At 41.7% G+C, this 25,483-nt stretch overlaps 1 protein-coding gene across 5 annotated transcripts in view; it reads right to left on the bottom strand.

The window, feature by feature from the left end:
- The window catches only part of bcas3 (BCAS3 microtubule associated cell migration factor), a 262,914-nt gene that overhangs the window by 168,311 nt on the left and 69,120 nt on the right, over positions 1-25,483 (bottom strand). For 3 of the 5 annotated variants that reach the window (XM_072691947.1, XM_072691948.1, XM_072691952.1), the window contains exons 17-23: positions 21,011-21,055; positions 14,679-14,803; positions 13,442-13,607; positions 12,669-12,769; positions 7,837-7,937; positions 5,591-5,787; positions 4,842-4,939 (exon numbers count right to left, since the gene is read on the bottom strand). In XM_072691947.1, the coding sequence (XP_072548048.1) occupies positions 4,842-4,939; positions 5,591-5,787; positions 7,837-7,937; positions 12,669-12,769; positions 13,442-13,607; positions 14,679-14,803; positions 21,011-21,055 (833 nt within the window). The remainder of the gene's footprint in view (positions 1-4,841; positions 4,940-5,590; positions 5,788-7,836; positions 7,938-12,668; positions 12,770-13,441; positions 13,608-14,678; positions 14,804-21,010; positions 21,056-25,483) is intronic. The other 2 variants (XM_072691950.1, XM_072691951.1) reach the window with 1 other exon arrangement.

The raw sequence follows: 25,483 nt of genomic DNA, 5'->3' as shown, positions 1-25,483 counted from the left end.
TGGGGGCCGAGGGCCCACGGCAGGTGGCGGGAAGCTGGCTAGCTCGACGAGCGCTGGGTCATAAGAATAGGGCTATGTATCTATAGGCGGCTGAAAAACACCTCTCATTACAGAACAGATCATGTGGCGCAGGCTCCTCCCTCCGGCCTGCTTCGAGATCCTCCTGGCTTGAATGTGAGCACTATCTCCAGCAACAAGCTGTCTTTATGCCCATCCAGGTAATTACAGGCCACGGGTCAGGATCTATTACTGCTGGACCCAAGCAGCGTCCAGGTGCCCAGTCCCAGGGCGCTCAGGCATGCTGGGAGAGGAAACCAGGAGAGCATTCAGGCCTGTCCTCCTGGCCTGGAGGCAGAGTCAGCAAAGTGCAGCGAACTACACTACAGTGCATGCTTTGTCTTGATTCTCATCACACACACACAAACACACACGCTTGTTTTTAGACTCTGTCAGAATGTGGGGTCATACACATGTCTTGGATCACCACTGCTGTGAGAAAACCTTCTATATTCTGGACATTAACATATTTGAGCTTTTTCTACTGGACCATTTAAATAACCCTTAGGTTTGGTATGTACGTGCACTACCCTTCCTAAATCTAAAACAATGTTTTTATAGTAAGCTTTATTTTATAACTAATAAATAAACAAACATCCCAGATTGAAGGTGGTTGGTGTGGTGCAACAGATAACACCACTACCTGCCACTGAGCTACCACACCATGTGGGAGACTGGGGTTCGATTCCCGGTCTGGGTGACTGTGCTGCGTTACACCAATAAGAGTCCTTGGGCAAGCCTCCTAACACTACACTGGCCCACCTCTGTAATACGATTAACCTTGTCATTCCCAAGTCATTCTGGATAAGAGCGTCTGCTAAATGCCATAAATGTAAATGTAAATGTAAAACACCTAAAAATAATAAGTCATGCTCTTGTTCAAGTAATCTGAGAACAATAAAAAAATAATGATGCAAAAACACGCAAAACATGCAAAAAACTACGCAATTACACTATTTGTCCAAATGTTTGTGGACATCCCTTTATATAAATGCATTCACCTACTTTAAACTGCACCAATTGCTGACACAGGTGTGTAAGTGACACACATACAGCTTGTGTAGTGTCTGTAGGGATGTACTGCCAATAGAATAGAACTCTCTGGAGCAGATAAACATGAACCACTATGCCTAATGCCAGTTATGGGCTAGAGAGGTATAAAGCCCCCCCAGCACTGAGCTGTGGAGCAGTGAAAAGTTGTTCTCTGGAATGATGGTGCTCCATCTAATACTTTTGGAATAAACTGGGGAGTAAGGGAGGAGGTGGGGTGGTGATCATCCAACATCCTGAACTCACTAACGCTCTTTTTGATACATGCAATCACATCCTCACAGTAATGCTGTAAAATGTAGTTGCCTTTTCTAGACAGGAGAGACAGTTACTCCAACAAAAGCAGGATTAACTCTCTTTGCTATCACTTTACTTGGATGGGCCATTACAGATGCCTCGTAGATGTTCAGCTAACATTAAACTAAATATGTATTAAATGTGCCTGAACTCTAGATCGAAGGTCTATTGAATGTCACCCTGCACCTAACCCTAACCATATCCCTTTAGGGTTAGTTTTAGGGTTAGATTTAAGGTTTGGGTTGAAGTTAGGGTTAGGATTTAGGGTTGATTCGAGGTTAAGGTTAGGGTTAAGGTTAGGTGTAGCGTTACATTCAATAGACAGTGACTCAGCTTAAAGTTCAGTTGCATTTAATACATATACAGCTGAATGTCAAGTGAGCATCTACGAGGCATCTATAATAGACAATCCAGGAATAGTAATACCCTCTTTTTTAATACCCTTGACTTCAGAAGAGTGAGCAGGTGTCCCAATACTTTTGTTCATAAAATATATCTGTTTATAGTCATTTTCTGCATCAAGATTTCCTTGCCACATTTGAAACCTGTTGCATTCTTGATGCAGGACACATCTAAAGTTTCTTTTGAACTTTTTTAGTTTTCTACACTGCTACAGATTAAGGTACTACAAACAGTAAATCTTTACTAATCAATAATCTTTGTAATAGAGGTGAATGTGAAGTTTTAAAGGTCTAAAGAACTTGAGGTAAGGGTTCTTTATCTTTACACCAATTGTGGCACCTTTATTTAAAATGTACTAACAGTGTATTAACATCAAAAGTTGTTTTATACATCAATCTGCAACCAAATAGAATTTCTATTCTTGAATTTTTTAACAAGAGGTTTTCTAATTGTTTCTCTGAACCTGTACATAAAGACCTACTGTATGAGTAATTAGAATTTCACCAAACCTTAAATCTTTATGTAATCTTTAAGTCGTAACATGCTAAAATCACCCTACCACCTCTCAGAAAATGGTTCCAAAGTAGATTATCCCTGTTTTTCTAACATTCTAATCCTAAAATGTATAAAAACAAACCGTGCACCTGACTTAAAGACTGTGTGAGGCAGCTCAACTTTATATATATAAAAAAACAAACAAAAAAAACAACAACACAGAAAACAGGACAGCCACTCGCAGATTAAAATCTGTAAGCACAGCTTCACAGCGCGACTGTGCGCTCAGCCTCTAATGTAGATTAGCACCAGAACAACACACACACACAAACACACAGACGGACACTCTCTCGAGGACATCAACACTGCCTTCACCCTGACAAAGCACATCGTGCGCAGTCAGCTATCAGTGCGGCTCCTTGCAGGGAGCAGATAGCGAAATCATAACACACCTGCATCTCTCCGTGCACTGTCGCCCGCGCATCTCCCCCGCCGTCAGTCCGCCACACACACACAAACACAACACAACAAGCAGGCAGGGAAGGAAAAGTGCTTGTGCTGAACAAATGACAGGGTGTTTCTTCCAGTGAGTCATAACAAAATAAAATCAAAAGAGGCTTGTGTCCCTGGTCGGTTTATCGTGGACTCAGCTAGATTAAGCGCCTCCTGTCCTGGCCCCCCTTGCACAAAGCGCTGTGTAGTCTAGCAGGCCTCCGGGTGATGCCCGGGGAACAGATAAAAGTATTGATAATGCAAGCCGCACACGTCCGATTGATTTTGGGAAGCTGAGACAGTGAGCCTGAGCTCACTTCGGATATGCTGCGTCAAGAGCTCTATTCTGTCGGCATTCGCATCCGGTCCAGACCCACTTAGATAAACCTGAGTCCTCTGGGAGAGGTGTAAAACATATAGCATTTGCCCTGCGTACACACACAGCGATGTTAAGGCTTTGGTAACTCACATAGTGAGATAGCTGGTCTACATAAACAGAAGAGAAGCATTCATGAGTGACAGTGTGAGAGACTTTAATATTTAAGAGAAATGCAGTTAGGGAGCGAAATAATGCCAAACCACACCTTCCACCTTTCCCAGAGTTGTGATGCTCCCATTCATCAGCACTCAAACCTTTCAGCTGCTTAAATCATCATTTCAGTAACTCTTAAACTGTAATTTATGCACCTACCTAACCTGCAATAGAACACACTATGATGAATAGAAGCTGAGCACTGTATACAATAAATGTATTTATGTACCTTAAAGAAATTAAGGTACATCAATGCGGTCATACACAAAAATGCCAACTTTACAACCGAATCAAAACCCTTCTTCACTTTCGATGGAAGAAAGTTTGTCACTTAGTCAAAAAGTAACATTAAACATTAAATGAATAACATGTATTTTTATGTTTCTTTTTCCAGTGGTCTAACAGCAGGTCCCCCACGGCCTCCTGGTTGCGGACTAGGGGAGCAGTGTCAAAGCACACTGGAGGATGTGTGTCTGTAATCTGTGGGACACACCGAGCCGCGTGGCCTTTTGAAGGCATAAAGACAAAGCGATGAGCACTGATAAGAGAAGGCGCCAGGCTGCTTGAAGCCCTGAGTGCTGAGCAATCACACACAGACTGATAAGCATCGGCCCATAAAAGCCTGCTGCGACTCCTGCAGCTCTCCTCCAGACGACAGCGCGAGAGAGAGAGAGAGAGAGAGAGAGAGAGAGAGAGAGAGAGATGAAAATGAGAAGGAGGATGAAGAGAGGGAAGGTTCAAACTGGGTAATAAAGCTGGATGCTCTGTTTTGGAGGTGGAGGGATGGGTGAACCACAGGCGGACAGTGTGACAGTTTTTCTCATTGGAGGCGACTGGTGGCTCAAGGCAAAAAAAGAAACTGAGAGTATGTCTGAGGACAGAGCTACACGCCAGTGTCACCTTAAGAATAAACAGCACTGACAATAAGATGAAGCTAATGGATGTGTGCACTCCCAAGCACAAAAAAAAAGAAGACCCAGAATTGTTGGCCTTTTTGACAACTGTATCACACTGAGAAAAATTCAAGTGCAGGTGGTAGGATGTACTTTGACAGACATTTGGGGGTAAAGAATATGATGTACCCCAAAATACATGTGCACCTTATGCAGGCACAGCAAAATACTCTCTTCACAATAAAACTGTGACCGAAAGAGACAAGCATCGGCCTGTTCTGACTTTAAAGCACACCGGCTACATTCGCACTACAGCAAAGAATGAGGAACTGTCCACTGCAATAGTGCAAGGCAGACTGACCTCTTCTTGACTGGATTAACCCAACCTGACAACTCGATGAAAAGAAAAATAATGAAAATGATGCCACTGAACAAAATCAGGCTAATCCCACACCAAGCAAAGGACATATAGCCTATTAATCCTTCATCACACTAAACGTCCGAAAATAATTTACAGCCTGTATTTTAAAGGCCTCTTTCAAGCCAATGTGACGATTAACAGCAACTCCTGTCTATATCTACCAGTACAGGAGAAAGATAGGAGAAGCACCCTTGTGTCTTACCTGAGCCGGTATCAATGACAGTAGCCTGGCCTCTGCGTTCGGCCACCAGGCGAGAGGAACCGGGCATGCTCACTGGCTCGGAACGCACTGGCTGTATCCTAACACACAGTAGAGACACATACATATTATCCTTTTACTTTACATGCTTTCTGCCCTCTGTACACAGTAAGTCAAGACTATGTCTGTTCTTCGTGGATTTGAGTACATAACAGACACAGTTTCAGGAGACTTATCTTCATTCTGGAAGGTAAGGATGCATTTTGTAAGTGCATGGTGGAGAACAAGCAGGTAAGAGTGAGTGCTTATGTAGAAAACATAAGTAACAATGAAGGTATATGTGTTTGTGTATATGTGCACTTGAAGGTAGCAATAATAAGGTGAGGTGATATTTCACTTTATGATGGGTCTCATCAGTGCTTGTAGAACACTTAACAGTATGTTCAATAAAAATGACTTCAGTTATAAGGAGTACATTTATAATCGTAGTATTGAGTAAAATAACTATTGAATAGTACTGAATAGAAGTTAACTAGATATCAGCTCACTATGCCATAATCTTTTTTAACAGTTGTTTAATTAGGTTTGATATTTTATTGTTTATTTTGAAATACTGAACACATGGTTTTCATAGTTTAGTTTTCGTGAATCTACAGTTTAGACCGTTCCAACATGATCAAAACCCCCAGAAAAATTAAACGTACATGTCACTAGATAACAAAGAAACACTTGGCCATACTGCCCACCCTTACCTGAGGCTGTGTAAGTCAAGGTCATCAGTGTCAAAGTCAAGCAGAGGCTGCTGCGTGTCACTGGGCCCCTGAGACTGCAGCACAGAAGAACTGGAGGAGATGACTGTGGTCTGGCCTGAGGGGTGGATGGTCTTGAATTGGAACTGAGGGCCCATCCACAGCCGTCTGTGAGGACCAGTGTGGGTCACTATCTCCACCTGAAAACAAACATTATCTGTGACTACACCTTGTGAGATTGGTGGTGATCCAATATTCTGACCTGAACTCTTGTTGCTGAATGCAAGCAAATTGTTACAGCAATGCTTGAAAATCTTCACTGGACAGTAAAGACATTTATCCCAACAACTCTTTAATACCCTTTATTTCAGAAGAAACCATGAATAAGCAGGTGTCCCAATACTTAATCTCATCCATATAGTGTATTTTCGGGGCATTTTTGGCCCCTGTACTTTTGTATTCAGGTGACAGTTAGAAATGGGGAATGCTACATTGTTTTTGTATTTTGATATCATGCCGAAGAGAAATGAAAGATGGGTAACAACTGGAGAAGACTCAACTATACTCCCCCATCCACTTTGTCCTCCCAGAAAGAGGGACTCTCATCACATCTGCGTAAATGAGGCCAGAGAGGATGACGACTGTAGTGTGGCTTTTTTTTTCTGTGGTTAACACCATCAGTGTCGCCCAGCCCTGAGAGAAACAGATGCAGCACTGCTTTTTTTGCAGGGGCTATAGCCAGATGTTCCCCCCGACCCTCCTGCTACACTCGGCGGTGACATATTGAGCCCGCTTCACACTGACAGCCCTCATTACACACAGCCAGTCGCCAGAGCGCGCACACAGGACTGCGCTTTTCACGCAGAGTTGCCATAACACGACACAGACGAGCTGTCTAATCACAGTCCCACTCAAAGAGACAAACTGAAGCAACCCAGAAGGATTAGGCCTTATTTATCCAGTAGCTGTCATATTGGGAGCAAATGAGGTCATTTCAAAAAGGCGATGCGATGTATGCCCCTTGTAAAATGAATGTTAAGCGTGATTGAATATGCAGTCCGAGTCCATATACATGCTTTAAACAGAGGTTGCTAAATGGGTCTTGGCTTAAATCGATCACCCAACCCCACACACTTCTTCATGCTCCTCCTCCTCCTCCTCCTCCTCCTTGTGAATCTAAGGGAGTTGCATTTGCATGGTCACAGCTTTGGATTTATCAAATATGAAGACTCAGGATAAATTAGGATTGATTTGATCCAGCCATATTTTAATAGATCCTCAGCATTAATTAGCAGCACATCATGTCTAAACTGTGTGGCTGTGTTGTTCATATGAAGATCATATTACATCAGCTGATACTTAGAATTAAGCTCCTCTGATTTGATCAGGGATAACCTGATCGGGAAATCGCTACTCATGAGTGTTCTTTTGGCTCCATAATGGTGTGTTGTGCTTGGACCCTGCTGAATGCCATTTGCAGTATAATTTAAACATGAATGGTTCGACTACTCCATAGAATACTATTTCATTATTTTATTTTATTTATATAATATTTATATAAATGTGAATTTCCCCCCAGTGGGACCAATAAAGGGTTATCTTATGTTAAACATTAGTTGGCTGTGTTGGATGTGATCAATGATTTTTCACAGAATTAGAAAGTTGAAGAAAGAAATCTGAATAAGAAACTTCAACAATACTTAAACGTGGCTTTTTTATGCTCAGGTAATGCTATCTTAACTCTGACTGGCCTATTAAATGGGCTATTAAATGAATCACTACATCCACTGTGGGACTAGTAAAGGATTATCTTATCTTACATCTTTGGGTTGGGCTAATAATGACATGAGCTGCTGTTATGTTTGAAGGAGACAAGGGATTCTCCCCTAAAAATCTCTGATAGCTGCAGCACCCCCCGGTCCACCTTCCCAGTTCCAGTTTCACCTGGAAAGACCACAGAAAGTATGGCAATCACCACAACACCACTGAGTTTACAAAGCAGTTTACATCTGGCACTGTTAATAATGCATGTCAAGAAATTATTCATGACAAAAGGGGCAGACACTTAACCTAAGGAACCAACCAAAAAAAGAGAGTAGGAGATTGATCTCTCCATTCAAGTGATCATTTCAGGCGCCATCATAAACTGAATGGAGAGTGCACACTTTTCCTGCTCTGAAGTGGACTGGACACATAAGGAGGGCTGGAAGAGCAGCAGCAGCAGTGGCAGCGGCGGCAGGAGCACTGACCTGAGAGAGCCACTCTTCATCCTCCTGGCCGCTGTGGTCAGAGGCTAGGCTGTCGTAGGACTCGTGCCGGGTGATGGGCCCAGGGCTTCCTGGAGGCATCACTGTGTTGAAAAAGGAAACAGGATGAGGCTCTACATTTGAGTAAACATCTTGTGCAATGAGCAGAGTGAGAAAGCACATTTGTGGCCTGTGAGGTGATTTTGTGTGTGTGTGTGTGTGTGTGTGTGTGTGTGTGTGTGTGTGTGTGTTAATGTGTGTGAGTGTGCGCACACAGCACAGACAGATGGAGCACTAGCAGGCTTGAGTAAGCAGGCGCCAAGAATGAAGACTAATGTGCAGAATCAGTAGTTTCTCTTCCCACCTCCAGGCTAGCACATGCCTTTGTTGTAAATGTATTTAATAAGGGAGTGGATAATAAAGTTGTCAAACGCTCATCTGGAGAGCACAAGGAGCTTCTGCTGCTCCCTCTCCATCTTTCCTACTCTCTCGCGCTTGCTCAACCACCCTGCAGCAGGTGCACACTTAGAGGTGTTTCTGCCAGGTTTGTGAGACAGTCACGACCTTCTGCGATAACATACCCAACGGACCCTCCTCTCTTTCGCTACTCAATCACTAAAAACACCACCCGCTGGTAGAGATAGAAGAATTTAGCCATGCCATCATGCTTCATTACACACACATATATATCAAGCCTTATCCGGGCTGATACAATGTGTGTTTTTTTTAACAGTACAGAACAAAGTCAGGTCCTGTTACTTCTTAAACACAGTCACTTCTTCCTCTGCATCCTCCCCTGTGGCCTCCTGGCCCGAGGGCAATAAGTGTTGACTAATTAATAATTGAAGCATAAGAACAGCGGCTGGCTCTGTAGATCGGATTTCGGTGGGTTCGTAACGACCAGGATGTAGTGGCAGCTTCGAGCCTGAAACGCAGAGGAGGTTGTAGTCGGGAAACAAGAACTGACCACATAATTGTGTGGATTCGCACGTTTTCTCCGGCGACTACTAGTCTCACTGTACGAAAGCAAACCAAAATCTCCAGCTACTAATGTGAAACACGTTTGCCCAAGCACCTCATAATGTTGTGTTACATTATTCAGTGTCACATTCCAGTGAATGAAATTACTGCAGTGTTAGTTTTATAAATTACAGTGGCAAGTTCAAGTCATTTTGTTATTCATAGTAAGTTCATAGTTTTTGTTGACACTAGGGATGTACCGACCAAGGTTGTTTTTGTTTGTGTGTTTTATTTATCCTTGATCCATTTAGAGTCTCTTAATGCTCGGTTGATACCGATCCGATCTGTGTGTTTCTATAAATAATGCAGCCCTACATCTTGGGCAACATGTGCTAATGCACAATAGTAAACATCAGTAAAATCACTTTTTTTTGTGAACAGTTCAGACATCCCAAACTGATTTCCTTTGGTTGGTAGCAATTTTCTAAATGACTGTTTTAAACTCTCTAGTGTTTAATATCTTACAATCCGATCTGACTGACCTACCAGACCATTCAGCTCCCAGTTCTCTAGTAGCTCTGCAGTCAAATCACTAAATTAATGCAGAAATAAATTAATGAATAACTTCAAGCTAAAGTCTTCCTCTTTCCTAAACTTTCCTTTCCACCTTAAATAATGCAGCAGTTACATTCTGCTGCTGAAATGTACACAATGTAACTGTGGCACTATATAAGGTGAAATGAAGAGTTACAAATTAAGAATTAGAGTAAGTGAGTTTAGCTTCCATCACCACGTTTACCAGAGCTGTTTTGTTTACTGAAAAAATGGCACAAATGAACTAGGCTAGTGTCTAGGGTTGTGTTTACTGAGGACGATGTCTATTAATGCTGTATAGCAAACATAAGGATCAGATCGCCAATAGCCGATCCATTAAAAACACCCGAATTGGTCCTCAATCCCAAGTTACAGGACTGGATCAGGACATCCCGAATTGACTTCTATAATACAGAGTTTTTAAAGCTTTTTATTGACAGAAATTGCACAATTGTTTATTTTCATATTACTTTTTATTTAAGCAAGAAAAGCACCATGTACGATAGGTTGTCCACACACAGGCAGATATTACAAACATAAGAGTGAAAATCTAGTTCCTTAAGTCTTACGGTACAAAATTCCATAAAGTTGTCATAGCATACCTGACATCTGATTTTCCTACGCAGTACGCACTATAAAGATCTCAGTATGGTCACTGTTCATGGATCTTGATATAACTGACTGGACAAACCCTTCTATTCAGCTTGAATGTGTTGAAAGTACAGTTGGGAGTACATTGTTGTACAAAGTTACTATACTGGCATATTCCAATTAATCAGTGAACACACATTAATTAAATATTTCTAAAATCACAAAAAAAAAAAACATGATGCACTGAATACTGTCCTAATAAAATCATAACCAATCACATCAAATTTGTGTGAGGTCAGAAACGTACAACTACTACAATAACCCTATAATGGAGAGTGATGGGTCCAGGTCAGGCTCCTACCTAAGGCAAGTCAGGAGGAGCAGCAGGTAGAGCAGGAAGAACAGGCAGAACAAAGGGGGTGGGCAACTATTCAGCAAGTGACCTTAAGGCTGAGGGGTCTCATGTGAAACATAACGCTAATGATCTTATCAGCCATTTCAGAGACGCATGGACTTTAAGGCTTCCCCTTGCTCTCACTAGGAGCTGGACAGTAGAGCCTCTGGGCTGACCCTGCAGTGGCGCCAGGGTTGCCCTTTACCCCTCACTCAGTCTGATGTGCCTGCCGATGACCCAAGGAGGCAATTAGGGCTATTGACCAGGCCACTGCAGTCAGAAAGCAGGCGGGCAGGCTGCAGGCCTCGCAGACTCTCTGGCCACAATTAGAGCATTATGAGGCGTGGAGAGGCAGCAGAGGCCCCAGCTGTAGCGGTGCTGACCGGAGCCAGTCACAGTGCTGGGAGGTAAATTATTCAGAGCTTGTTTTCCTCAACCAAACTGCGCGGCCAGCCAGAGGTGTCTGAGCACACACTGCCGACTGCTGCACAAATATTGGTTCCCTTAAAAAAGGATTAAAAAATACATATACTAAATTGTAGTAAATAAGTCCTGCCAGCCAAAGTCGGAAATAAGAGAGAGAGCTGTGTGTGCAAGATAAAAAAAAAGGAAGGCTTCACTCACATAAAAGCCCTCACACCTTTCCTTAAGAAATCCAGGCTCATTCATTAGTGAGCTCTCAGACACAGAGGTGCCTGTACGTGATAAAAGGCGGCTAATGTCACTAGCTGAGGATTCCCTGAGCGCTGTCAGCTGGTTCGAAGGAGCTCTCGCAGGCCTGCGCGTTCTCATTATCTGCCCATCATCTGGGTAGACTTGGCGGTGGCTGGGTAATGCTCCTCCTCCCAAGTGCAGCCTAAGCCTGGGCAGATGGACAGGTGGAGATAGTGACCATGAAGTGGCGCCACGGCTGCTTTTATCACCAGCCCTGCAGGCTCCAGCTCCTCTGACCCCACCTTCCACATGCTGCATTTTTAATCAGCTGGGTCATCCAATATAGAGGCAAGAGCAGGCCCGTCAATCACGCCGGCCCGCCACGGGTAAGCGCGGTCCGAGGACAGGCAGGGACCCCGTCCTTCCTGCACCCGGCGGAGCCTGGGAACCGTCCGCTGCGGCTGCCCTTGTGCTATCTCTGCCTCTCTTCCGTCATCTTCCCCTTTCTTCTTCCCTCTCCGTAGTGGGCTTCATCTGATGTTACAGGGAACACGAGAGCCTGATAACATTTGTATTCGTAGCAGAGGTAGAGCTTCATCTCTGGGCTCGTTTCTCTGCGTTTAATTGAAGGTGGCAGCTGGGCTTAGCTTGTCCCTGCATGAGATCTGACTCCTGCATCACTGCGACACTGAGAGGCCACTTTGTTGAATCCGGAGTCGCTCCTCTCGGCAAAAAAAAAACAAAAAAAAAAACAGCACGATGAGATGGAAAACTGAAGGTGGCAAGCAGCGAGCCTGGCTGCACCTTGCAGAGAGCGCCAAGGGCGATGCAAAATGTGCCCGCAATTACGTGCATACTGACTCAAGCCTGTGCCGTATCGGGTTGGTCGAGGCTCAGTGGTAATGGGGAAGGATGGGGCAAAGATCTCTAGCTAATTTTAATTGGACATAAATGTTAACACACTGCTCATTATGTCACTTCCCCCTAGTGGAGCACATTCACACAGAGCTACTGCCACGATCCCTCAGACGAGGCTACTTCATCACTGTGACACATGCGAGGTTATTAGAGCAAATTCTAGAGAATATTCTACCCGTTAGGCCTTGAGCAGTTGGGATGTAGTGGGAGAGAACAAATCTGAAGCTGTGCCCGAAGGACTCGGAGAGCTAATTACTGATTTATGTTTATGATTATCCGCCTAATGCTCATTTATTCAAGATGTATTAGATGTGTGGTCATCCATGAGTACTCTGCCCTGGAGTTGCCTGTCGGATGGCAACCTAGAGTGCCTGCGCTCTCTTTATACTTGTTATTGAATTACATGGATTTAAAGCCACACTAATTGCCTTCATTTGAATGCTGAGTTAATTCAGAGGCATGATGCGTCTTGCGGAGAACCATTACAGCTGAGTGACAAAGACCTGATTCAAGATGCCACTAGAGATACAGACTCACACATACACACTGAACTGCGCGCGCTTATCTTTCTGTGAACCCTTAAAAGAAGTGAGAAATTGACACTGTAGTGTCTACACTCAGGGGAGCATACACAGCATGTGGAACCAATAATGTTAAAAACTAAAGTCTCACAAGGAATATATAACATTATTATACGCCAGGCTACACACAGACAAGTACTTACAGCCAGCCAGGAGGTATTGGTAGTATTGCACAAAGTCTGACGCCAGCACCAAGGGGTGGCTGCTGTTGAAAGGAGGTTGAAGCTCATTCCACTGTGGCGTTCTACTCAAAACAAACACAGAAATCAATTTTAGGAAGCATGTATGAAAGAACCAGATGTATAGAATAGTTTCCTGCTGAGCAATAATGGACTTTATTCCCTCAAGCCTGGCAGTCCTTCCGTTTCTTCTGCCGAATATGGCCTGACCCAACAGGCTACCGAGATGCATGCTACAATATTTGATCAAATGACAGTTAAGTAAGATAGCTGTCCCTGCATTTTCCTTACATTGCATTTTTAGGTTCATACTGCATTACATCCAAACTCAATCTATGATAATCGAATTACACTGAAGAACACTATATTCCATAACCTACACTTTCACTCCTGACACATTCACTTTAATTATGTACAGTAATGTTGGTTGAGAATAGCACAATAATCTACTCTTAGTAATTATCACGTCCTTGGTGCTATTTCAACTTCTGTTTTCATTTCAATTTATGTAAAACATATAGTACATCTCATAAATAATAAGCACCTGTGTATGTAATTACATCATTATTATCATAGTGGGTTTCCTTTGTAAAATGTTAATCTCTGGTCAGGAGAGGTCACAAAAGCTGGCCTTACAGTTGTTAATTAGCTCAAACCTGTGACATAATTTTAGGACTAAAGTAGAGTCCTAGTGAAGAGGTACGATGTCTGAGGTGAGCAGAGGGAAGGAACCGTACCTGGCTAGATTCCAGCATGCCCTCGGAGAGGTGTTCAGCTCTAAAGGTGTGTCGTCGCCTATCTTCTGCGCTGTGCTTATTGGCCGAGGCTCCAGCACATGCTCCACCAGGTTGCCATAGCAGCTCAAGATGTAGAGAGATTCAACAACGGCCTGACGAGACTGATCTAAAATCAGCAGAGAATTCAGAAAATTTAGAAAATATGTGGTGCATGTCAACTTCTGGTAATTATAGTAGAAGCAACTGTGTTCAGGTAAAAATGACTAAAGCCCTATTCGAACGGGATTAGTCTTACATGGAGCGGGGAAGTAAATCGGCAAAATCTATGACCGCTTCGGGATAAGAAATCTTGACATTAAGAACTGAAATGGGTGGGGGAGAGAACTCTTATAACACAGTCTTAAAACTTATAATATTAATAAAATTTTAGCATGAAAATTAGAAGAAAGCTAGCATAAATTGCATGTAAGCTATAGGCTACGCTGCACAATGACTTGCCTAAAGCTGCCAGCAATGTCGCGCTTCTGACCGGTCCTTTGGCTCCTCTTCTAGATTTGACTGAAGCTTGCCACAGACTTGAAGGGCCATGCAGGACTGGGTCAAGCAAGACAGAACTAAATGCCCCTTAAGTGCCTCTATACTTAAGGGAAGCCGCGAAAAAAACTATGTATGTCAACTCACACGGGATTAATATAACCGCATATAATAATTACAGGTTGTTTTACAGAAGGTAAAACACTGTGGAAACTTTACTTTATCTTGACGCAAGAGCACTGTAAAAATGACCAATATGGCGCATTCAGACAGAACTAAAATATTTTATTCAATAGTTCAAGTTTTAAATGCATTTTCCCCCCAATAAAAGTTCATTTAAAAACTGTAATAACATTAAACTAAACTATATTACACACATTTTAATAATCAATTCTTACAAAAAGTTACAAACTCCAAGTAATATATTCCATTATCTACATATTATTATCTACCTATGGTTTTCTGAAGGTATTTGCCTCCATATTTGAGATTCTTTTCTTTTTGAACATGTGAAACCTCAAAATCTATATTTTTTATACAAAATATATATACAAAGTTCTAAGGATGTAGAGTTTAAGAACAAGAAGAAAAACTCTGAACTCTTTTACACATCTACACCAGAACATCTGAACAATGATTATTTTTAAATGGCAGTGTGTAAATTGTGCATGCATGCTCTGTTTTGTGACTGAGCTGCTCTGACCTTTCTCTCTTTTCATGTTGGGGTTGGTGATGAACCAGGAGCGGGACGAAGCAAACACTGCAGCCACACAGAACTCCCCTCCACTTGACTTACTGGGAGAGATTTGTGGGGGCGGCTTGGCCTTACTGTAGGAGACAGAAAAACAGGAGTGAAGGAAGGGAAATGGAGAAAGTGAGACAGCAAGAGAGAACTTGAAAAGAGAGAGAGGAGAGAAAACGAAAGTGAGAAAGTGAGAAAGTGAGAGAGAGAGAGAGAGAGAGAGAGAGAGTTCTTTGGTGACACAGAGCAGCTTCTGCAGCCTGCTGTAGGGAATCTGAGGCCCAGGGTCAAATAACAGAGGAAACTCAAAGCCACATCACTGAAAAGAAAAGACACATCAACTTGGGATGCATAAATCAAGACAATGTTCCACACGCATGAATGACTTCTTTCAAGGGTTTTTGGATGAGCCAAGAAAATTTCACAACAACAAAACAAAATACTTGCTCTGTACACAATGAACATCGCACAAATACACACCATGCATGTTTGCAATAAGATACAGTGTCTTCTACGATTTAGTCTGAAGGCCTGAATGCTGCCTCTTAAATCCACTCTGTTTGGAAGCAACTACAGTATTATTAACAAAGAGGGAATGTGCATAAAGTAAAAATGCTAAAACACTTTGTAAAACAGGGATGCTAACAGTTAGCTGTATGCTTGTTTAATGCTCCCTGTGTCAAATTGCAAAATGAACTGCCTAAATTGTTGTGCATAGACAAAAATACATTCATTACAACTAAAGCTGTAGGAAAACAGACAGCTATGTACATCAGAGGTCAAAACCATTGCAAGTAATTCATTACAAATGCAGACTGTTTGTGTTCGGCAAGCCCTAAAAGCTTGTCATATGCATGCTGGCGAAGCTTATGTCACATAATTGCTGTCATTTGCTTATAAATCTGGTCTAAATGGAGGCTCTGCAGCTGCCTCTGCAGGTCTCGTTCTGGATTAGCCATTTAAAAGAATTTATTGGGGGCTATTGAATTATTCTGCATGCCAGAAACGGTTTGATGAAACCCAACACAGAAAATGGTTGAGCAGTGTAATATGGGTGGCCATATGGAACTCATCCTGGAACAGTAGCAGAGTGGTATCAGTGTCCAGTTCATGCCTAACCTGCACTGTAAAACTTGCCCTCGACATCTCAGCCATGTAAGACTCTGAACCCTGACAACTATCTCAAAAACCGGATACATGATAATGTTAGAGGAAATATAACCACACACAACATCTGAAGGTATGTTCATAAAAGCTAAGTAATAAAACAAGTAAAATAAATGCCCCTGGAATATTGGAACTGGAACTATTTGTCTACTGCACTAGAGCTAGAAAATACTGAATGTATTGTCAATGTTTGCTATTTTTACAATTGTATTTTAACTTGTTTTTTTTGGAAACAATTTCATGCATCAGAAAAGAACATATACTGGCGTGGGAAATTAAAATTCAGTCCTGAACTGAATTTACTGAGTTTAGTTAAATTCAACCTACCCTGATCTATCTGTGGCTATGTTCTGGTATGTTTTGGAGCGTGAACTGTTCAGATTAATATGTCACTTTAAACAGATGGTGTGAACAGCCCTAAACACCAGATAAAACCAGGCCAGGCCACTTTACCTGCTGTGAAAATGTGTCGCGAGAATTGCTAAAAAAAAAAAAAAAAAGAAAGGGGGGGGGGGGGGGGTAAATCATTAACTCATATAGTCTCACTAATAATTTAAGAATACATAGCTATCACGCTTCAGTTACTGTCTGTCCAGAAGTGTGAGGCAATGAACGCCGGGCGTAACTATAACACTAGCTGTACCCGTGCTTATTAAGCTCTCTCTCTCGATTGTTGGTATGTGGAGGTCATATCTAGGCTTTTAAATCACATCATGGACTGTGGAATCATTACAAACAACATTATTTACTGCTCTATATCAAAAGGATATGATGCTCATTATCTGCCCAATATACTGCTAAAAATGATTGCTAAAACTGAAAAGCAAGATCACAGCGTGTCAGTATCATGTGTACTGATATGGGAAATGCATCACACAGCACTACACCACACAGGGAAATATTCAGAAGTGAAAGTAACTCTAAGCATAATGAAAATATATGAAATATTTCCAAAAATGTTTGAGTCTCATTTGAAGGTAAATATGGATGGATTGTCCAGTAGTTGAACTCTTCTCTCCAGCCCTGCCTGACACACTAATAGGTGCTGAGTGACCTGTTGCTGTGCTGAACTCTCACTCTTTCACTTCCCTTAAAGCTGTCAGCAAGTCGTAAATTACTCTTAGGATGAGGAGTGATGCTGACATCTTTGTTCAACCAACACCACACATGGGATGGTGGCTACAGTGGAGGGGAAAAAATGAATAAAAGACTTGAGGAGTGCTACTGGCAAGTATTTATTAGTGTTGGACGAGGGGAAAGTTGAATAACTAAAAATGTGAGGTGTAGTGTGTGTGTGGCTGATGAGGAGATAGCGGCATGTCAGGATATTGCCTTGGCCTGTGTGGATGTGTGCCTGTCTGTCTCCGCGTCTGTCAGGGGAAACAGAAGGTCCAGAGCCAAGTCAACCCGCTCAGAAGTCCAAGATAGTCCAGTAAGTCCAGCACACTGTTTCCTCTCTCTTTCTCCACCTAATGACAGGAATGAAGCCAAGGCTGTCCAATACACTACAGACACACAACAGCAGGTAGGACTCACCGCTGGCCAAAAAGAGCAATTTAAAGTGGACAGTAAAACTTCATGGCCCAAAACGGAGTCAGACACTTTGGCGAACGCAAATGACATTACCAGTTTTACACAAGGGGAGGCAGTTGAAGAGGAGATCAGCTACTTGCCTTGAGTTTAGGAAGGTGTCTAATGGGCAAATAGCTGACCTCCACTCTTAAAAGCCAACGTTAAGCCACAAGGCCTTTAATGTCAGCTGGTTCCAATAGCCTAAGCAGCACAACCTGACTCCAGGATGACAACATTCATTTCTATAAAATCACAGGCTGGCGCAGACCGCCGCCCAGAGTTCAGGGGAATGGAGAGGAAACCGTATCCCCCTACTCTCTGCTGCTTTTTTGGTATGAGCCTCGAATAATAAATCTGGGAATAACATTATTCTTTAGGACATGTTTTAAGGTATAAATGGCAACCTTTGAATGTCAAACCACTGCTGAAGAGAATGAGAGCGGTGCATGGCGCAGCGTTTGAGTTGAAGGGCAGGTTTGGCTGGAGTCCCCGAGCACAGGGGAAGTGAGAGCTGTCTTGCCATTGGGGTTTTTGAGGAGAGCTCTTTGAAGAGGGTTTGGTCAACAGCGGTTGCCAGCAGAGCCAGATCACAGCTTGGTTCGCAATATTCTGGTTCTTTAAGTAAAACAACCACTGGCATTGATATGTCTGTATTTTAAATCACTCTTTTCCTCTTGCTCTTGCTTGAAGTGGCTTGAAAGTGTTGGGGTTTCAGCTCCTGTCTCAGACAACACAAGCTGCTGCGATTCTGCAGACCATATGTATGAGCGAATAATTCAGAATAAACATTGGCACTGAGGGCACCCTAAGAAAAATGTAACCCAATAACAATAAATTATGAAATATAAACATACTTAGCGTGGTGCCTGAAAAGGGAAGATGGACGTTACTGAACAGAAGCCAAATGGGTCTTCTCTTTTTCTTTCTTTTGCTTTTTTTCTCCACCCCTTCTCCTCTCTTGGCATTTTCCCTCTGCTCCCGCTGGTCCTAACCGAGAGAGTCGGGGAGTTTTTCTGCCATTCTAATTCACTGAGAAGACTCCTCGCATGTCATTTCCACTTTTAATTTAACAAATGAGGACTCTTGACTTGAGCTAATAGCTTTTCCTCGAGGGCATAATTCAATCTGTAATGTCCACCATCAAAGTCCCCATGTATTACAGACTGGGAGCAGGCGAGGCGCCATCGAGGGGCAGAAGCAGCCTCCATTTATTTTCAGGGCCTGCAGTAAACAAATACAGCATGGTGCACACTCAGTCACTGAGCTACAAAGAGCTGGAGCAGTGCGCTGGTCGTGACTCAGTGGGCCGGCCGTGCAGGCCATATGGTTGGTGTATATCAGGCGAGACGGCCAGTATTAGAGTGTGCTTGAAAGAGTTTAGCATCATGTGGACATATCCTTTAACGTCACATTTGTTATTTTACAGCAGCCTTTCCCCAAACACACTCTGATGCATGGCGACTGGACGTACTGCACTAATGGCGGCAATTTGGGAGTCCTTTCCACCGTAAACAACATAGCCCTACATCCAACACTGAGACAGGAACAAGGACTTTTCTCCTCCATTTCCACTGTTCCACCTCATCACAACAGCACAGCGAAAGGCACTCATTCCTGCCCAGCTTTTCTATTCTTCTCCAAAAAAGAGATCTGCAAAAGGGCCTAATTTAAGCAAATGATGAGTCCATGCAGTTGTAATACTGTACAGAATGAGTGGGATAACAACCAAAGAACAATATTTAAGAGATATTGGGCCAGATATTGGGTACATACCTGTAAATATACTATAGCATGACACCAGTGTAACTTTAAGAATAGGATTGCATGGTGCAGTCACAACCTGAGGTTGGCTTTCTCCACTTGTCATTTGGCAAAAAAAAAAAAAAAACATTTGACCCCTGGGTCATCTGAGAGTTATTCCACGCGCAGGAGCAAGTTGTTAAAATCTCTAAGCAAATAAAGAACTGTTACTGATGCATCTTACATTAACTCATTAGGAAGGAAGTCATTTACAGTATGACCGTTTCTCATATAAAAGGTTTCAACTTAACGAAGATGGAAACTCAAAGTCAGACTCAGGCAAAGTCAGGCTGAAAGTCAGCACATGCTTCTCATTTAGAGGCAGGAGCGAGGCAGTACAATTCAGTGGAGGTAACATTTCACAGAACTCTTCCATCTTTTCTCTTGAAACTACCACAGTTGGGATTCTTCTAAAAGCCTGGGAGCATAATTAGATGTTTCTAGGAGAGCTCTGCTATTTTGGACAATATTTCTTAACAGCTTAGCACAAGTGTGCCCTGTAGCATTAGTCCTGAGCTGTGATTCAGTGGTGCAGAAAGCACTGTTAAAGCTAACATGTCTGAAATACAAAATAGGCTCTTGTGAGACATGTAAAAAGCCAAGTTTATAAACATTACTCAAAACACCAATAGCACTGGCTGTAGTCCTGAGATGATATTACTGTTTCTGATATTAAGGGCTTTTAGTGTAAATGTCAAAAGTTTCCTCTTTAAAATAAACTCTCTAATGTAATAAAAAATACAGAAGCTATAAGAGTGAGGCTACCATCATGAAGAAGTGTCGGACGGACATAACTGATATTATGATCATTTTTCCCCAGCAGACAGAGCCCAGACATTCTGACAAGAATTCAGTTTGATTCTCTTAAGAGTATTGAGCTGCTGATTACAATTACCCAGTTATGTTCTGAAATCATCACGCCAATTCAAAAGGAGAAACAGATGGATGACTGTTCCTCCAATACCACACAGAGAGGGCTCTGTTTGGTTTAGTGCTAAAAAAAACAAACCATGTTTCACATCACCAGGCCATAAATTCATAATTCAACACAAATATGAATACAAAGACGAAGATTTAGAATAAACAATTGTTGTCTTTCAGTTTGAACAAGACAGACGAAAAAAAAAGTAGCCACGAGTAAACCGCAGCACAAGCAAAGCCGTGTGACGTCGACTCAAGATCCGGAACACAGCCTCCCTCAGGACCAACTCTTCATAACACGGAGACACTTGCTCCATGATCACATGACCAAACTCACCCCACAGCTGAATGCGCCAAAAATAACTTTGACAAACCAATCACTGCAACTCAAACATGTTTAGAAACAATACACGGATACTGAATGTATGGTTCAGTGATTGATAGTTGGGTTGATAATTGATAACTGATAGTGGTTTGTTTTTCTTTTATGGATAAAATTTATTTCTTAAATAAAAGAAACTGCCTTCAGAACTCAAGACACCACAAACTAGGATATGAAACAGGCTAAGCAGCATGGAATATGTGCTACTGTAGTCAATAAACAGCTTCAATCACAAAACATTAAATGAAACACAAAAAATGAGAAGGATAAAAAGCATATTCAAAGAGTCTTGCCACAGCCTGCTTGAACATACCGGAAACAAACAAAAATAAATAAATAAATAACAAGCTAAAAATAATACTTGGAGATGAATGAAAAAGAAATATAATGCAGTTGCTTGCTGAAGCAAATACAAAGCGAAGCATGCTGGGAGTGAACTGGAAAAACTCACCATGGAGTTTTAATGGAAAAACATCCTGCCCCAAAGAGGTAGGGTCTTCATGATGGGAGAGATACACACAGATACATGGAAAACGGTCATTATCCTCTTAATTGGGCAAACAGGTTATACATAGCATTTTACATGGCAGCTTTATGACACTGATGTTTGTATGATTTTTATAATAATTACAAAAACATTACGTTATAATTATGCAGGCACAGTTCCAAACACCATCATTCAACAGTCTTCTCATAAATCATAAATCATAAAACAACATGATTCTACAAAACGGGGAACTGAACTTTCACAAGAAAATGAGAAAGATTTAAAGTGCTGCTCCTGATAACCTGAAGATTTCCTGACGCTCAGTGCCTCTCAGGAATTATTATTAAGGAGTACGCTTGCATTTACAGAACAGTTTACAGAAAACAGCTTTCCCAATAACAGGGCACTTTATGCTTCCAAGCAAAGTTAATCGTGCACATGGCTCTACTGAGTCACCAGAGCGCATATCGCTGTCAGAACGAAACCAAGCGCTTACACAGAACTCGACAGGTAGACAGGTAGAGAACAGCTGCCTATACTATAAAGGATTTTATTGATCAACTGAAAATGCTGGTGACCGGACAGAGCAGTGACACACAGAGAAAAACCTTACAAGTCAGCTTACACAGGCCTTAACATCTGGCATTCTGATTTATAGCTGGGTCTCCATCCCTGAGTGAGGAACTTCAGCCTTTTTACCTAAAAGCACTTGTATTTAATATCTGAAATAGCATCTCACTGCAATAATAGAAAACTATACATATGTAGACATGGTTCAATGTGTTCCAGATGATGTCTGAGCTCACAGCATGCGGGAGGCTATGCTGACCTTGCAGTACCAACCACAGGTGGTGTAGGTTTAAGACCTGGTGACCGCAGGACACGCACCCATCAGAGTTGAACATATTTTATCACCATCCAGGATGCAAACAAACTCTGACTAGAGTGTGAAAGCACTGATTCAAGCAAAAGACAAAGCCAAAGGAAATGCCCTACACCTCACAATGAAACTGCCATGGGTCTGACAACAATGAACCTCGGATACTGATGACCAATCAGATGTACATTCACCTCAGGCCACAGAACAAGCACACACACAAATAGTATCTGACAGTAAGTATAGGGAACTGACAGACAAACTGGAAAAAATACATTTAATTAGTTAAATAAATATATATCTAATTTTTAACCCAATCAAGAATCACTGAACAACACAAGAACATTAGCGCCATAGTACCTTCACACACACAGCTAATATAAGCTATGTGTTGTATCAAATTATGTGGAGTTATAGTCTGAGTTCAATTCTGAGTGCAATATTTATAGTAAGTACAGCAACTTGGGAGAAGATAGCCTCCAGGGTAAAATGCCCCCCCTTCCTCAACACTGTTTGCTCCAAAAATATAATTTACTGTAAAAAAAAAAAAAAAAAAACAGTCAGATTTTGAAGTTGACGTGTTAAAAGCTAGAAGAACAGGCAAAAATAAGTATCTTTTTGACATAATTTAAATCTGACAGTTGTTTTTTATATTGGATCAGAATGCCATGATAAATGGACCAATAGAAATGCTCCAAAATACGTATTAATATGTAATATTTTTACACTGACTACTACTGAAAGCTAAGATGGCTTTTTCTTTCTGCTGTAAAGTTGACATTTTGGAGATAAAGGGTTTTTGCGTGACAGCAACGACGTGAATTACATATTCTGTAAAACTGATGTCAAATTGATGGAATATTCACCAGAGGGTCTTTCTTAGACCAGGCTGGAAAGCATCTTGGTCTGGTGTCCTAGTTTATTTCCCATAGCAGTGTGTTCATCATCATGTACATCTATCTAGGATTTAGTTTCACAGTAAATTGACACTGTTCTTAAAGGAGGCTTCTTTCTCCATGTCCCCTACTATACCTGTGGGGACATGGAGAAATCCACAGTAATCAACTAAAACACCCCTGAAGTCTGATGACACAAAAATGAATATCTGGTCCCCAAATTATGCATGTGATTACGTAAGACTCGGCGAGTAATCGAAAAACATACTATATACATGTGTGTGCACATTTTCCAAAAATCTTTTAAAGCCATTTGACACAAGGCAGAGTGGCCAGAGTTGTTCTTTTCAGGAAAGAGGGCTCCCAACACCCCCCCCCCCCCCCCTTTGCAAAGCATCACACATGCAGCTAATGTAGGTTAAGCAGGTGGTGTGTTCCTCTGCCATCCTGCCAACAGAGATTGTTCACACAGGTGTAAATGCATCTGCCCAGAGTAGCATACACATACATGCAGTACACAATGGCCTATGCAGACTAACAGATGGTGCTTTCGCTGCTCCTGCGCAGCCAGCGTGAGTGTGCCTAATCTCACACACTAGAGTGGGGAGCAGAGGGGGTGTCCAACCTGCTCCTTTCTGCACTGGCCCAGAAGCCGGAAGCAGCTGTGATGCCAAACGTCTAGTTCCCTTAATGCTGAGCCGCCATCTATAGTTCAGACAGCATCCCCATGTGTTGACCAGGTCCCCCTCCCCACCACCACAGATGTGAAGCACTAAGGTTTCTGGCAGGGGAGGGGCAGGAAGGGTTGGGCATTTAATGGGCAGGACGGATATAAGCAAAGGCAGAGAGGATGCAAGGCAACAGCTGACTACCAAAGGTTAAAAAAATTATAATAAATAAATAAATAAATAAATATATAAATATATAAATAAAGCAACGCCCCAGCCTGCTGCTTAGTCTCCACACGCTGGCATCAGCTGAAGCGTTGCAGCAAATGAGAACAAAGATAAAGAAAGGAAAAGGGAAGGGAACAAAAACCCACAATGAAGGTGTACTAAAGAAAGCGCAAACATTTCTGGCAATACTGAATGAGGAATAACGTGGAAATGGCCAGTGCCAAGTCAAGGCAAAGGATAAAAACCCTCCCTAAATGCTTGCTCAATAGCAGTGGAAAGAGGCTCATTAAACCCTGGCAAGTGTTAAGACACAATATATCTGCTAGAATTCACATTTGACAAGGGCACAATGTAAGAAAGTAATGATATCATACTTAATCGGTGCAATTTGACACTTAATAAGCGGTTCATCACCTGCACAAACAGCATTCACCTTATACATTCCTGATGTGACTACAATATGAAAAGTGCTTCAATTAGGCTGTAAAAAAAAACAAAAACGTTTTAACAGCTGTTCACCACCTATTAGTAAGCCACATGAATCTCCTATGAACCATGAGCCTATGATCCCACACCCCTCAACGGTATCTCTTTGTCTATTGCATGCCATTGACCCTCCTGCGTCACTTGTTTCGTTAGCGTATTTCCTATTCAAACTTTCCATTTAAATAAAAATAAACAATTGGAATAAGTCATAATTACGATGAGCCAGTATGTAAATGTATACTGCAGTCATTGATACGGTTGACCAGTCTTAAAGGCTGTGTTCATATTACACGGGGACAAACTGCACGCCATCATGGGTGTCTGGCAGGTATGATTTGTCATTTATACCTAAATAATGGCTGAGGAAGGAAAAGAACAACATAAAGGAGAACGAAGTGCAAGGTTTGCATACCAGTCTAACTATACATATCAAGAGAACGCAGAACAAGTTAGACATCAAAGTCCAGTCTGTACAACAAATGCAAACTCGTTCGTGCTTGGCTTTAAAACTGACACGGTTTGCATGAAATGAGCAGGAAGGTTCATTTTCATCGTTTTTAATCTTCTAACCTCCACGAAAAGCTTAGAAAACTAGCTCACACCAATGCAACAATGCCCCGACAAACACGTACATTCAAATACGGTTGACTCCAGGAAAATCTTTTAAAATATGATAAACAAACCTGCTTAGCAAAGAGGACAATGAAAAAAATGCAGAATACTGGTTACATTTGTCTTCTCTCATTCAAACTGACATTTCTCATTTCTAATGAGATGTGAAAGAGGAGTTGTTAACTATTCACTCAGCACAGTTCAAGAAATGCTTGATTTCAAACTGTGAGGAAAAGCAGTCTTGCAATCTCCTATTGAGGTGAATTCAAATTCAGATCAGTTACACATTTATATTTTACACTAACACTATAATAATATAATAATAATGGTTATTATTATTATTATTATTATTAGAAATTGGTAAAAAGCAAGTCTGTTGATCAAATACAAAATAATAAATAAATAAATAAATAAATATGTAGACAGGTATGTGAAACAAACTGTATTACTTTTACTATTTACTATTAAGTTTATCAGAATTATTTGATGTTCAATTTGTATTGTTTTTCATTTATTAGATTCATCACTTTTGGGGCTAATCAAATTACATGACACAATATAATATTATATTTTTACCATGGACATTGTTAAACTACTGTTCTCCTTTTTAACCACATGAGGACATGATTACAAAGAGTACTTTTTCCAAAGTACAAATGTTAGAAGAAGT

Source organism: Salminus brasiliensis, chromosome 11 (assembly GCF_030463535.1).
Source record: "Salminus brasiliensis chromosome 11, fSalBra1.hap2, whole genome shotgun sequence".
Lineage (NCBI taxonomy): Eukaryota > Metazoa > Chordata > Actinopteri > Characiformes > Bryconidae > Salminus > Salminus brasiliensis.
Note: the sequence above shows the minus strand (reverse complement) of the source record. Positions and strands in the feature narration are given on the sequence as shown.